This window comes from Oncorhynchus gorbuscha, linkage group LG07 (assembly GCF_021184085.1).
Source record: "Oncorhynchus gorbuscha isolate QuinsamMale2020 ecotype Even-year linkage group LG07, OgorEven_v1.0, whole genome shotgun sequence".
Lineage (NCBI taxonomy): Eukaryota > Metazoa > Chordata > Actinopteri > Salmoniformes > Salmonidae > Oncorhynchus > Oncorhynchus gorbuscha.
In genome coordinates this window covers 19440306-19456347 of record NC_060179.1, presented here as the reverse complement: position 1 = coordinate 19456347, position 16042 = coordinate 19440306, and the positions used below count along the sequence as shown (strand labels likewise).

At 42.5% G+C, this 16042-nt stretch overlaps 1 protein-coding gene across 3 annotated transcripts in view; it reads right to left on the bottom strand.

Annotated features, from left to right (window-relative positions):
- LOC124039596 (5'-AMP-activated protein kinase subunit gamma-2-like) overlaps positions 1-16042 on the bottom strand; it is a 111878-nt gene that overhangs the window by 82308 nt on the left and 13528 nt on the right. Inside the window, exons 1-3 of one of the 3 annotated variants that reach the window (XM_046355744.1) lie at positions 15048-15346; positions 10290-10361; positions 4539-4809 (exon numbers count right to left, since the gene is read on the bottom strand). In XM_046355744.1, coding sequence (XP_046211700.1) covers positions 4539-4809; positions 10290-10343 — 325 coding nt within the window. In that variant the 5' untranslated portion in view covers positions 10344-10361; positions 15048-15346. Of the gene's footprint in view, positions 1-4538; positions 4810-10289; positions 10362-15047; positions 15347-16042 lie in introns of those variants that run through there. The other 2 variants (XM_046355741.1, XM_046355742.1) reach the window with 2 other exon arrangements.

The window sequence follows — 16042 nt, the reverse complement described above, 5'->3', positions numbered from 1 at the left end:
GCGGGTCACTAGTTTATATAGTGTCAAAGTACACACACAGGTGTCTGTAATTATGACCGGGTGTGGCTTGACATCATTGGTTAATTTTCTGATATAAATAGAACATACAAAAAAGAGAAGTGGATAGAATGGGATCATAGATACAATTTTGCTACATAGGCCTACAAACATGTACAATGAATAGCATAATCACAAGAATTGCTTCAGATCAAAGTCTATGTTGAGACCGAAGGGAGCAAGGGTCTTTAAATTTAAAATCCAGACAGCCTCTCATTTTAACAATAAATTGTCAATGGTGGGATGTGGGAAAAGTCCAAATTTGTCTTTTCTGTCAACAGTATACAGCTCTGTCATCCTCAGAGGTTAGGGGAGTATTGGGGAAACTCGAGCGTAGTATCAGTGAAGAGCGGCAAGGCAATGTAGGCCTCCAGGCTAATTTAGCTAAATTATGTCAGGACCTGGGTAGTTTTTCCAGGTTAAAGCAAACGGAGCTAGGTGCTCCATGCTCAAGAAAATGGATGCTCCCAGCTCCTTCTTCTTTGGTTTGGAAAGACAGAGCGGTGAAGCCAAGGGTATGCATTGTCTGCAGCTGTCAGATGGACGGGTGACCTCTGTGATAGGGGAGATGCGGGAGCGGACTGTTGAGTTTTATACTGAGTTGTATAGGGCAGAACTGTGTGATTCTATGTGTGCTCAGGTTTTATTTGCAGAACTCCCTAAGATCTCTCTGGCACAGAGAATGAAGTGAACTGTCAGAGGCCATAACCCAGACTCTCCTGCTCAAAAAGGGGACTTGTGTGAACTTAAGAACTGGAGGCATGTGGCATTGCACTGTGAGGACTACAAGATATTTGCCAAGGTCCTTGCCAACAGACTGAAATCCCAACTAGACTCTATAGTACACAAGGACCAGACATAATGTGTACCGGGATGCTCAAGGACATGTTGGACATGTCGAGAGTTTCAAATGTGAACTTTGGACTGGTTTCTCTAGACCAAGAGAAAGCTTTTGATAGAGTGGACCATGAGTATCTGTTTAATGTGATGTTTGGGTTTGGGGAAAGGTTTTTGGCTTGTGTGAAAATGTTGTATGCTGGGGCGTCATGTATGGTCAAGGCGGGAGGGGGGCTCAGTAGGCCAGTCTGGGTGATGCGGGGCATTAGACAAGGATGCCCTCTATTGGGCCATTATATACATGATTCATTGAGCCTTTCCTGGGCCTCCTACGCAGGAGACTGCAGGGAGTGTGCTGGACAGGTATGGGTGTTTTGACAGGCATAGCAGTGTCAGCTTACGCAGATGATGGTTCGGTGATGGTCAGGATATGCAGGCACTAGAAAATATTCTGAAGGTGTACGAGTGAGCTTCATTGGCTAAGGTGAATTGGGGCAAGAGAAAAGCTCTGTTATGTGTGGGCATAGCTTCCCGGGGGTTTGTAGTGGTACAGGTATTTGAATAAGGAAAGGGCCAAATGTGTGTTGTTGAATTTTCTGTTTGCTCAGGCATGTTTGGCTATTTGGCTAACAAGGAGGAACAGGGTCAAAGTGGGGGGATAACAGACCCTTTACTAGTATTTAATAGGATGGTCTCTGTGCGCCTTAGGGTGGAATTTGAGTTCTATAAAATTATAGAAAATGTGGAGATGTTTAAGGACATATGGTGTGTTGGGGAGGCCGTTTGTATAGCTAGGGAAAGTGGGTTGGATATACGGGTGTAGAAATGGTGAGGTTTTGGTTATTGTGATGTGTGATGTGGTTTTGTATCGTGGGGTAGAGGGCAAGGTGAGTATGCAGCACAGAGGATTTTTGGTTTTTAAAGGGGGGTGGGACTAGTGAGGTTTAATGAAATGAGGACGTATCATATAAAATCATGTAAGTATCTCTCTCTCTAAAGAGAGGGGTTTCAGCTGCTCCGTTTGCTCCAATGCTCAGGCACCTATGCACCTCACGAAATCTCAGGTACGGTAACACAAAGTGACAAGAGCAGTATAAAACTGTAACAACACAATTTGGAGATATATCACAGATTATAGATTTCAACAGGAATCACTTTAGTCCATGTCAAATGAGATCTCAAGTTATATATGAGATCCTTTTTAGAACTGCAAATATAAGCTAAAAACTGTGACAGACAAAACAAATACAAATGTCATGGAACCATAGCAAACAAAACAAAAAATCTTCCTTCCTTGGAATGGAATAGAGTACATTTCGTGTGTCACAAGGCAGTCATAAGCAGCAACGTTTCCTCTGGGTCAAGACTTTGGGCAAATGTGAGGTATTCTCCAGAGACACTAACACAAACTCTGCTGATTCACATTATGTCAGTATCCACACTAGGTGAGTTACTTTTGCATTGCCTAGTGCTCCGGGTGGGTGGAGATTTTAGGACCAATGGAACGGTCTAAACTGCACAAACTCCGCCCACCCGGGCCACTGGGGTATTGCAAAACGAACTCGCCCACTGATGCAGTATGACTCTGCCAAGGGAGGGGCGGCAATATATCGACCAATGAAATGACCTGACTATAAATACCAGAGAGAAAAGTTGATATTGAACTAAGTTGGACTGTCATGTGGTATAAGGTCATTCCAGTGTATCCCAATGTTTTGCCTTCCAGGCCTAATGGTACCAATAGCGGAGGTGCATAAAGATAGCGGCCCCCGTGCACTTACCACCAATTCCTTGTTTTGCTAAGTTCACTGTATTATACTTTGCTCTCAGTTACTTATTTTTTATTGTCATTAGCAGAGTATATAGGATCCCAATTTTAGCTTCCAGACACCTGCAATTGGATAACACTGAAAGGTTGAAGAGTGTTAAAACAATTAATTAATATCTGAATTCTCCCATCTTTATGCAGAGGGCCTGGATGTTGCTCTGGGGGAATTTGCAAAATGCCTGTAAAACTTTAAAATAATTTAGGGGAAAGACTGGCTCTATCTAGCAATCATAGTTGATACAGAAAACTCCAGTCTCCACAACCATTACACCCAAATGTCAAGAGTAATTTAGCTGTTCTTAACATACAGGCAATGTATGCATGTTCCTTTTGTATCCCAATTATGTAATTTGCATGTTTTTCAAGTCAGATATTGTGTTAAACTATAGACCCTGGTTCGATTCCAGGCTGTATCGCAGCTGGCCGTGATTGGGAGTCCCATAGGGCGGTGCACAATTGGCTCAGCGTTGTTCGGGTTAGGGTTTGGCTGGGGTAGGCCGTCGTTGTAAATAATAATTTGTTCTCAACTAACTTGCCTAGTTAAATTAAGGTTCAAATAAAGCATTTAAATAGCCGTCATTACAGGCGTCAGTTGTAATTGGGTGGCGGGTAGCCTGGCGGTTAGAGGTGAGCCAGTTCGAGTCCTGGGTCTGATGAGGAAAATCCGGTGGGAAGTGAGCTGGCAACCAGAGGGTTGCTGGCATCTGCCATTGCTGCCATTGCCTGCCGTTGTGCCCTTGAGCAAGGCACTTAATCCCAGCCAACAACAGCTCCCTGGGCGACCATTGTGGCAGCCCAACTCACCACTCCAACAAAAACTTGTTTTTGTATGCTTGTGTATGTGTGTCTTTCGGAAGGGTTAGGTTAGAATCGGAAGACAAATTTCGGTTGGACAATTGACCAATAAAGTGATCTTAATCTAATGGCAACATATATCAATTACATAACAGCCATGAGTTAGCTAGAATTGTGTGATCAATTATTAAATCATCACCCTAAGGAGGACCTCTCTCCATGCCACTATAATGACAAAATAACGGTCATATTCCAGAGATCTACACACCTGGTACTTCAGGTTAAAAAAATAATTAAAGGCATGTCCACCTATTAAACACTAAACTCATGTACTTGGTCTTGTAGCTCTACTTATGTACTTATGTCCTCTGAAATGAGGCGAACGTAAAGGGATGCAACTGCAAGTCAATGTGTGGGAGGTGAGAGACGAAAGGCTGGCAAGCCGAGCAAAAAGTACATCCCCCCCCCGGCAAGCAAGTTCACCACCAGTCCACCAGAAACAACATCTCCTCTGACAACAACAATATCCATCTCTAGACTATAGAATACAAATTAATTTAATGATAAAAGACATAATTTTGTTGCATTCTATGTCAAATGATGATGGATCCCACAATAATACCCATAGAACAGCATATCCACACGGTTCACCTGACACAACCTATAGGAACGAGCATCACCCCCTCAACCACATGCCCAATACACAGCGCAGGCATTTCCGTCTACCATCCTAAAACAAGTACACAAACACTAATTACCACAGAAGCAGAAGAACAATTTGAGCCATATTGTAGTTTGTATTCCCTCCCCCCCATTCACACACATACTGCTCATATACTGCGCATATGTGATCGACCAGAGTTTGAATCTGTTTTTTCCTGTGCGCCACAGTACTATATTAGCCTTTTGAGCTAAAGCCTAGGCATTAAGTTGGGGAGCTAACACAACTCTACAGGTTTAAATAACATATGAGCGTGGTTCACAGAACCAACGCTGTTGGGGTTAGAGCAACTGGTCTTACCTTTCCTGGCCCTGGAGAAGAGCTTGATGCTGATGGGAGAGGTGGAGTTAGAGTCTCTGGAGGAGGAGCGGAAGATGCCGCTGAAGCTCAGGCGACGAGGCGACTTGGGTGGGGAGTCCTGGTGGGACGAAGGGTAGGGAAAGATGGTTTTGGGTGAGCCTGGGCTGTTCTTGGTCCTAGCAGGGGCCGACTTGGGACTGGAGGGCCGACTGAAGGGCCCCCGCGCGAAGAAGCCTTTGGTCGGGCTGGCTGAGTGGCAACTCCCATCATCCTGAGGTAGAAAACAAAGAGTTTACTGATCGCTTTGTAGGAAACAAGGCTTTTTTGCTCTCCTTTTGACAACACAACTTTACAGCAGTTACATGAGAGAGTATTGATTAAGATCTAGACTATGTTCAACCACAGAGAATAAGCACTTTTGGTGGCAACATGCCAAAAGTACATAAAATGCACAATTCAATACAGCCATTTGATTCTCAAATTAGACACAGCTGGAACCTATTAAGAGGATTAAGAAGAGGGAAGGGGTTTAACTTTTATTTCACGTCATTCCTGGTTGAGAGGAAATAGCTCCCATTTTCTGTTTCAAGAGATAGACAACCAGGTTGAACACATTTATCTTGAATTTATCTACCACTTTGCCATGCATGGGGGTGTCCAATCTTCAATGCTCAAAGGCAGGACTAAGCCAAAATAATTGGTTCAATGTCAAAAGTTTACTGTCCTGATTTATAAGTTCCTTGTAATGTTTTCCTCGTCAGGTAGAAAACTGGTGACTAGTACCACTATGAACCATTAACAAATCTGGGACCTTCTTGAAATAATTGAACATATGAATTTATGTGCCAAAAAGGTCTACTGTAGGGCTCCCGAGTGGCGCAGTGGTCTAGACACTGCATTTCAGTGTAAGAGGCTGTGATTGGGAGTCCCAATCTAACTTACCTAGTTAAATAAAACAATAGAAAATACTGGAAACGGGCTCCTTTCAGTAAACAATAGAGTTAGAGATGCAATGAAGACAGTCTGTTGTGCTTTCCCCTCTGTGATATATTGCAGAGTGTAGTTTCACAGTCTGAGAGTGTCTGGAATATCAAGATGATTCCAAGAAATGTTTGTCAGGTCTTTGCTGAATAATTACAAACGTTCAAGCAGTTCTGAGTCAGAGGTTTTGATGTGAGGGCAAATATAGGCCATTATTATTATCAGATGAGAGCCAAACGCTGCTGAGAAGATTCACCCAGCATAATCAATGTGAGGAGTGACTCAACCTTTATAAATATGAATATGCATATGGCATATATGGCTTCAGGGTTGCATCAAATCATATACACAGCTTTTAAGCCGTGCAGTAAGAATGTAGAGATTTAAAATGATATTTATGAAGAAAATGTTACTAAGAACAGGTGAGTGTAGTTGGAATGGACCGCTCATTCTTGTAGTGCTACTTTTGGAATGTAAACCACTAGGGCTGCCTTGACACAGGAAAGCCATTTCGGATATTTCTTCCAGTAATTGGTCTTTTGACCAATCATATCAGATCTTTTCACATCGGATCTTTTTCCGAGCTCGTCTGATTGTTATTTTCACAATCTGGAAAAATATGAGAAACAATGCATGGGCTTTATTTACTATAAACCTATTATTCTGTATTATGTACAGTTCAGCAACTCGGGGTACAACAGTCAGTATGGGAACAAAATAGGTTACGTACTAAATGTACTAAAACCTTGGGAGGAAATCAACAAAGGGAAATGAATAAATGTGATCTACTACACTCCATTTCCTTGAAAGCTATCAGCTTATCTTTTTCAACAGCCTTCACTGGTTATCTTGTTTTTTTTCCTGATTCCCTGTTGGCCCTGTAAACCAGGAAAAAAGGGTCCGACCTTCATGCTCCAAGGTGAGAGACGCAGGACGACAGAGAAGATTCTGTCTGAGGTAAGACCTAACTCTTGATCCAAACAAACACTGCATTAGAAGGGAACCACGAGCAGTGCTCTTTCTGTTGTTAACATCCCAACACACGCACCGTCCCTCAGGCAACAAAACAATGGAGCAGAATATGTATAGGTCTACCATACAACAGTGTTTCATCCAGCATTGCACAGGCAAGACCTCTCTTGTTTCAATTGATCCTATTGGTGCTAGGATGTTGCTTGGAAGGCCTTTCACCGCCAGCCTGGAACATAATGTAGGGGACAGACTGCCAATACATTGTTCATGGATGACAGTCTATGGCAGTCGAGTTAAACAACAACACAAAGAGTTAAAGACTTCATTCAAAACCAGGTTATTAGAACAGAGTGTAGCTTTATCCAGTTAAGAATAACAATGGAAACACTTAAATGAGGACACTGCCGTTTGCACAATCAGGTGTGAATGAGATTATTGATTAGATTGGGAAAAATGCCAAATGTAGAGACAGACATCCATCTCCGCATGGCAACACTGTCCCTCTACAGTCCCTGTATTGACAGGTAGGCCCGCTGTGACATGTCTCCTGATGATGTCTCTGCCACATTCTTCATTTGAAAATGTACAGTGCGTGCACAGTTTGTATGTGAAGGTTCAGATAGAGGCCACCTTCGTCAGCACCAGGGGCATACACACTTGGGAGCCTACCTCGGCCAAACCCGGACGACACTGTGCACCGTCCTATGTTGCGGATAAAAGTCTGAGCGTTGCACATAAAAATACGTATTGCACATGAAAATACATTTCGCGGTTAAATTCCCATGTTTTTTAAATAAAAAATACAAAAATACAAAATACAAGTTAAATGGGTTTTCATCACATTTTCAACTCTACTGATGGTTTTCTCACCAAAATAATTGTGTTGTATAGCGAGTGTGCCGACTGGTATTGCCACGTGCGCTCTAGCCAACAGCCGGCAAATACCATGTGGGTAGATCCTACATGATGAGGTTTTTATGGATAAAATATTTTGTTCTATTTGTCAAACGGCAGCCAAGCATCGATGAACATGTCACCAGAAAAAGACCCTCTGTATTTATTGGAAAGGAGCATCAAGCTCATCACCTTGCACTTTCACCACCCTGGGAAGTTCATCATAACTTATTTCATCTGTAGCCTAAGAAACTTCATGCTTTAGCGAAGAGTCGTGTCATTGCATATCATTGCGTGACTTGATTTTGATATGATGGTTATTATATCAATATTTAGACATAAGTGTTTCTACCATCATTTTGCATATAATTAATTTTACAGAAATAGATCCTACCTTGTCTAGCATATTTTGAAGGTTGATATTTGGAAAGTTAACTGACAAAGTTCCAGTTTCTCTGCAAAAAAAGAAAAAAAGAAACATCTCTTTTTCAAGACCCTGTCTTTCAAAGATCATTTATAATTTTATAACTTCACAGATCTTCATTGTAAAGGGTTTAAACACTGTTTCCCATGCTTGTTCAATGAACCATAAACAATTTATGAACATGGACCTTTGGAACGCCACTAACAGCTTACAGACGGTAGGCAATTAATGTCACAGTTATGAAAATTTAGGACACTAAAGAGGCCTTTCTACTGACTCTGAAAAACTCCAGAAGAAAGATGTCGAGGGTCTCTGCTCATCTGCGTGAACATGCCTTAGGCATGCTGCAAGGAGGCATGAGGACTGCAGATGTGGCCAGAACAATAAATTGCAATGTTTGTACCGTGAGACAGCGCTACAGAGAGGCAGAACAGACAGCTGATCGTCCTCGCAGTGGCAGACCACGTGTAACAACACCTGCACAGGATCGGCAATGTCCGCAATGGACTGAGAGAGGCTGGACTGAGGGCTTGTAGGCCTGTTGTAAGGCAGGTCCTCACCAGACATCACCGGCAATAACGTTGCCTATGGACACAAACCCACGGTCGCTGGACCAGACAGGACTGGCAAAAAGTGTTTTTTCACTGACGAGTCGCGGTTATGTCTCACCAGGGGTGATGGTCGGATTTGCGTTTATCGTCGAAGGAATGAGCATTACACCGAGGCCTGTACTCTGGAGCAGGATCGATTTAGAGGTGGAGGGTCCTTCATGGTCTGTGGCGGTGTGTCTCATCGGACTGAACTTGTTGTCATTGCAGGCAATCTCAATGCTGTGCGTTACAGGGAAGACCTCTCTCATGTGGTACCCTTCCTGCAGGCTCATCCTGACATTACCCTCCAGCATGACAATGCCACCAACCACACTGCTCGTTCTGTGCGTGATTTCCTGCAAGACAGTGTTCTGCCATGGCCAGTGAAGAGCCCGGATCTCAATCCCATTGAGCACATCTGGGACCTGTTGGATTGGAGGGTGAGGGCTAGGGCCATTCCCCCAGAAATGTTTGGGAACTTGCAGGTGCCTTGGTGAAAGAGTGGGGTAACATCTCACAGCAAGAAGCAAAACAGCAAATCTGGTGCAGTCCATGATGAGGAGATGCACTGCAGTACTTAATGCAGCTGGTGACCACATCAGATACTGATTGTTACTTTTAGTTTTGACACCCCCTTTGTTCAGGGACTCATGATTCCATTTCTGTGTCCCTTTCACATGTCTGTGGAACTTGTTCAGTTTATGTCTCAGTCGTTGAATCTTGTTAAGTTCATACAAATATTTACACATGTTAAGTTTGCTGAAAATAAACGCAGTTGACAGTGAGAGGACGTTACTCTAATAAAAAGGTTGGATGGAAACCTAGCTAGTATTCCAACTGGACATTATTTGTCTTTTTACCAAAACATGCAAACACCATCAGATTCATAGCAAGCTGGGTTAGTCAGATTTGATTAAATATAACAGAACAGAATGACATTCGCTTTCATGGGATGGGTTGCCAAAAAGAACTGAAAGACACACCAATATGCCAAGCCAAGAATATGACTGCATTGAGGCATAATGTCACTGTGCGTCTATGGCTATATGCACCTATTTAATTTGTAATTGAATTTGCTTTAAAAGTGCAACATTTTGTCTTTGCCCCATGGCAAAATCTGTAGAATAGCATGCGATTAGCTATAAAACTGCACATTTTTCTCTTCGCCCCATGGTAACTAATTTCTGGCTACGCCACTGGTCAGCACCAGTACTCTCAGGTCCTGCTCTAACCAGATGACGCCGCACCAGAACTCTTGATTGCCAGGACTGGCTCGGGCTTATGTCATCAGTGTGACTAACCCCATTATCCCCACAGAGCACTCATCTGATCAAAGGTGTCAAGGGGTTTAGCTCAGGGTGAAGTTAGGGCCATTCCCCGACTTTAAATAGAGACCAAAAGCCCGTGTCAGTGCTGCAATCCCCGCTGGAGCTACAGTAGGCGTACAATTATGAGATGGCATTTTAATCTGGTAATGATGAAAATGAAAAGATTAGGTTTTAATCAAAACTATATTAATTGCGATGGGGATGCTTTTAATTTATATGAGTCGCTCTGGATAAGAGTTAAATGTAACATTTGTCATTATTGTGCAACAGTGCAAAATCACTCAGCAGGAGGCTATTGGTGACATTTCCCTCACACAAAACAGCACTGACCAAATTATGGCCTTTGTGATGAACCCTATCCTGGACCCAAACTGTAAGTACTGTAGCCCACTAAATCACTATATTGTTGAAAAAAAACCACTAGAGTTGGCTGAAGCACATCTAGACTAGAACATCAGTTTATAAATGAACCCCAACCATCGCTGGATTCTCAATAGTCTATATGAACAGCTGAAAATATAAAAATATTAAATATTGAGCCGGGCTTGGGACATCACTGTACCTTCTGTATGTCGGCCTTATCCACATGGTCGGCATCTCCCTCCAAGAAGGGCATGGCAAATGAGCCGAGGTCCTGTAGACCAAGGAGAGAATGCCGGCGTTAGAAAAACATTGGCATTAGTATTGGACTCGTGGCCTCCCACCTCCCACCACCCCCGCAAAGAAAACACTGCCTTCACAAATAATTTATTAGCAAAGACAGAATCCTTTTCCCACCGTTTGTATAACATAACATTTGATTCCAGAAGCATCTACTGCATATAACATTATAAAAACGTAATCTAATATAATACAGTATCTAACAATATAATCTCTATGATCATCTAAATCAGAGAGTTGACTTTAGAAGCACACACTCAGTTCCCAAGATCTTGTTTGTGTTAATGACAATGACCTCCAACAATCACCTTTAGTATGCTGATCTCAAGACTTTTCATGCTCCACTATCATACTTGTGCAGGCAGGAAAACATGTATTGAATGTGCAATGTTAAAACCGGTTCTTTGAAACCCAATTCCATGAGAAAGTGACTGCCTTTCATCTCTCCCCCACCTAACTGTCATGGTTCCTCCTGACACCCGTCATCATTTTACTCCATTGAATGGAACTATCCTTCTCTCCTTTCACTGCCAAATCCAAAAGGAGTACCTGCCTTGAACACTTCTCCAGAACGTTTTAACTTGGCTAGACTGGCCCCAGATTTGTTTGTACATCCTTGTCACGCCAATGACCATAGGAGTTGGCATGAAAGCACACACAGATCTGGGACCAAAATAATGATTGACACCTCAAGACAAAAAGAGCAAGGCCATTGATTTCAGCTTCTAACTGGAAACGGTTTATATTTATAAAAATAGTTCATTTACACTGAACAAAAATATAAACGCAACATGTAAAGTGTTGGTCAAAGTCATAGATAGACTGTTCTCTCTGCTACCGTACACCAAGTGGTACCAACGCAACAAGTCTGGAACCAACAGGACCCTGAACAACTTCTACCACCAAGCCATAAGACTGATAAATAGTTAGTTAAATAGCTACCCGGACTATTTGCATTGACTCATCACATACACTGCTGGTACTGTTTACGATCTGTCACTTCATTCCTAGTTATATATACATATCTACCTAGTACCCTGGCACAGTGACTCTGTACTGGTACCCCTTGTACACTGACCAAAAATATGAACGCAATAAGTAGTGGCCCCAAGCTCCCAGAAATGTTCCATACACACAAAAAGCTTATTTCTCTGAAATTTTGTTCACACATTTCTTTACATCCCTGTTACTGAGCATTTATCCTTTGCCAAGATAATCCATCCACCTGACAGGTGTGGCATATCAAGAAGCTGATTAAACAGCATGATCATTACACAGGTGAACCTTGTATTGGGGACAATCAAAGGCCACTCTAAAATGTGCAGTTTGGTCACACACCACAATGCCACAGATGTCTTAAGTTCAGGGAGCATGCAATTGGATGCAATATCCACCAGAGCTGTTGCCAGATAAATTCATTATAATTTATTTACCGTAATCTACAACTGTACCGGGCAGATGGCAGACAGTGTGTATGGCATCGTGTGGGCAAGCGGTTTGCTGATGTCAATGTTGTGAACAGAGTGCCCCATGTTGGTGGTGGGGTTATGGTATGGGGAGGCATAAGCTATGGACAGTGAACACGATTGCATACTCACCAGACATGTCACCCATTGAACATGTTTGGGATGCTCTGGATCGACGTGTACAACAGCGTGTTCCAGTACCCACCAATATCCAGCAACATTGAACAGCCATTGAAGAGGAGTGGGACAACATTCAATCAACAGCCGGATCAACTCTATGCAAAGGAGATGTGTCGCGCTACATGAAGCAAATGGTAGTCACACCAAATACTGCAGATGCATATAGTAGCTGTATTCCCAGTCATGTGAAATCCATAGATTAGGGCCTAATGAATTTATTTAAATTGACAGATTTCCTATTATGTAACTCAGTAAAATCTTTGAAATTGTTGCATGTTGTGTTTATATTTTCATTCAGTGTATACAGTGCTTTCGAAAGAATTCAGACCCCTTCCCTTTTTCCACATTTTGTTACGTTACATCCTCTTCATCAATCTACACACAATACCCCATAATGACAAAGCGAAAAACAGGTTTTTCAATAAAAAAATGTTTACATAAGTATTCAGACCCTTTGCTATGAGACTCGAAATTGAGCTCGGAGGCATCCTGTTTCCATTGATCATCCTTGAGACGTTTCTACAACTTGATTGGAGTTCACCTGTGGTAATTTCAATTGATTGGACATGATTTGGAAAGGCACACACCTATCTATATAAGGTTCCACAGTTGACAGTGTATGGCAGAGCAAAAACCATGCCATGAGGTCGAAGGAATTGTCTGTAGAGCTCCGAGACAGGATTGTGTCGAGGCACAGATATGGGGAAGGGTACCAAGAAATGTCTGCAGAACACAGTGGCCTCCATCATTCTCAAATGGAAAAAGTTTGGAACCACCAAGACTCTTCCTAGAGCTGGCCACCCGGCCAAACTGAGCAATCGGGGGAGAAGGGCCTTGGTCAGGGAGGTGACCAAGAACCCGATGGTCACTCTGACAAAGCTCCAGAGTTCCTCTGTGGAGATGGGAGAACCATCCAGAAGGACAACCATATCTGCAGCACTCTAACAATCAGGCATTTATGGTAGTGGCCAGATGGAAGCCACTCCTCAGTAAAAGACAGCCAGCTTGATGTTTTGCCTAAAGGCACCTAAAGGACTCTCAGCAACACTCCCCATCCAACCTGACAGAGCTTGAGAGGATTCATCAAACTACTGCTTCAACAAAGTACTGACTAAAGGGTCTGAATACTTCTGTAAATGTGATATGTTTTTTATTCTTAATACATTTGTAAAAATGTCTAAAAACCTGTTTTTGCTTTATTATTATGTGGTATTGTGTGTAGATTAATGAGGGGGGGGAAACTATTTAAACCATTTTAGAATAAGGCTGTAACATAACAAAATGTGGAAAAAGTCAAGGGCTCTGAATACTTTCCGAATGCACTGTAGGACTTGAGAAACATTCTTACCACTCAATGGTTAGAATTGTGTCAGGAGAACAAATCTTTCCTAAATACAAATCCCTCCTTGTTGCCGATGACAACTGACTGACAGGTCCAATCTTGAGTGAACCAACCATGTGCATAAATGAAGGCCAGCCTTTTACCCAATCGCATCAATGATGACAGACACAAATGAATGATGACCTCATAAATCCTACAGATCGTTAGTGTCGGTGACATCACAACCATAAAGATGAACTTCAGCGCTAGTGGCTCTCTGGCCACATCCTAAAAGTCTTTAATCGTTTCTTACCTTAGTTGGCATGAGGAAAGGGCCAGAAAGGAAATACAAATATGAAATCGACCAGGTACTTTAATCTATTAGTGGTTATTACAGAAAGGATCATGAGGAATTGAATCAATTCAACATAATGGGAAACATCCTCTGCCATCCTACTGTTCACTTCTGTCTCATTCTTATTCCAATCCCCCCCTCTTTGCCCCCCCCCCCCCCTCTAACCATATCTTTTTTTCAAGTTTCTCTGCTAAGAAGTCCATCCATCCAAAATTAAACAAATGAAAATGTGTACACACACACACACACACACACACACACACACACACACACACACACACACACACACACACACACACACACACACACACACACACACACACACACACAAGGCCCCTGTACCATATCTGGAGTGTGTGCATCTTAACCCTACCCTGATCACAGATCTATTTGTGCTGTCTTGCCAGAGTGGTCCAGGGTCATAAACAGTTTGCAATACAGCACAAACAGACTAGGGACCAGGCGATCTTAACCACACGACATGCTGTTCCCAGCTGGTCCAGATTGGTTGACCTTGCACACATGTTTGTCAATTGAACCTTGATGCCTGTGCCAGACCCCCTCTTGTTGTCTGTGGTCTACAGTACACACTCTTAAAACAGAAACAGGACAGCCCAAGATACAATTCCAAGTTAGACCACTCCGCTGAAGGCCACATGAAATCCGGGAAAGGCTTGAATTGTACACTGTGCACTTAGTTTTCCTAAAAGTCTACACACTGATAATAAATGCATTAACAAAGTTCTTAGTCCGGATTTTATTATTTTACACTTTGTATCACATGCTTATTTAAAAATAACTTCACAATTAAAGGGTTGTAGATAATGCAACTTTAAAAAAAAATGAAATACCCTGGGAATCAGTGTTTTTGTGTTTTCATTCAACTTCTACTAATCAACTAATCACAGTCTTTAACCAAGACATTGATTAGAGAAGTGTCATGTAAAAGTGACAAAGTACATCAAACAACATTTCTGTAAATATTTCCATCTGTAGACCCTGGGATCAGCTGTGTTACTGTTTTGTTGGAACAAAAGCCTGCACTTAAACCTGCCCTTGTAGGGCAATATTCCCCACCCCTGGTTTACAACATAGTGGGAGAAACAATTATACGTTTTGAAATGAATGGAAATGGGGAATTGCATCATTGGATCCAGCTACTACAGTGGATCCAGCTACTACATATTCTGAGCAAGTAACAAATAGAACCTTGTAACAAATATTCCCCACAGGACTTTGATTTCTCTTCTCATTCCAATCACCATCTCCTCTTTGCATGTCTTCAGTTTAGAGCACAAACCCAACTCCAGTCCAACACTCACACACTTTTTAATTTACCTTTACTCCCAAAGTGCAGAACAACCAGCAGAATCCCCTCTGCCGTGCATATGTTTCTGAACAACTGCGTGTTTTCTTATCTACGTGCAGGCAAGAGGAGAATGACAAGTGGAGAAAAACCTCCTTCCCCCAAGACCGGAGCTCACTTTGACCTTCCTCCTCCAGCCTTGAAAAGCAGTCTGGGAAAAAAAACCTGCCTTTCGGTATCGAGAGAAAAACCAATTGCCAGTGATGCTAATCTGTTTGAGCTGTAAAAATCACAACTCAAAGTCTAGCTGCCTAAACAGTAGCCTTTCCCTGAGCGCAAGGCTAGTCCAGTGTTGCATAATGAGTACTTAGCTCTGCTGTAATGAGATAGTTAACAAAAGTGCTGCCTCAAGCGCTTACAAATCCTATTTGATGAACCTCATAGGGGAGAGAGATAAAGAAGGATCTTAGTCCCCCCCCCCCTCCATAAATCCCTGTTCCTCTGTCCTACTCTTCTCTATGGTTGAGTGTAGTTGGATGACTCAGCTAATGGATAACTGGCTAAGGCCTGCAGACTGTACGATTGTAACCGTCTAATGCCTCGATTTTACAGTCCCAGACAAATTTTACATTGTGGGCAAATTCTTAGGTCTGTAAACAATTGTCGGACCTCTTGGCTCGTTCAGCGTGACAGGGTCTAGATCTGCTGATTAAGTACCACTACGTTCAGTCGTAGGCTCTGACAAAGTTTTGCCAGTGGCAGAAATGTTGAGCCTTTATCATATAGCGTGGCTGTTGTTAAGGCGTCAGCATGCTTCTGTTCGGCTGAACCGAACGAGTGTGCTCGCTCACATGCTCCCTTAAAAAAAGCGGCAATAGTACTGTTTGTCCATTTTGAAACACCGTAGCCAGTATACATTTCCTCAAAATGTCAGAATTAATTTAAGTAACTCAAGAAATCTATCATTAATCTTGACGTTTTTACTGAGTACATATTAGTCGCACAATTTTACATCTAAGATGTTTGG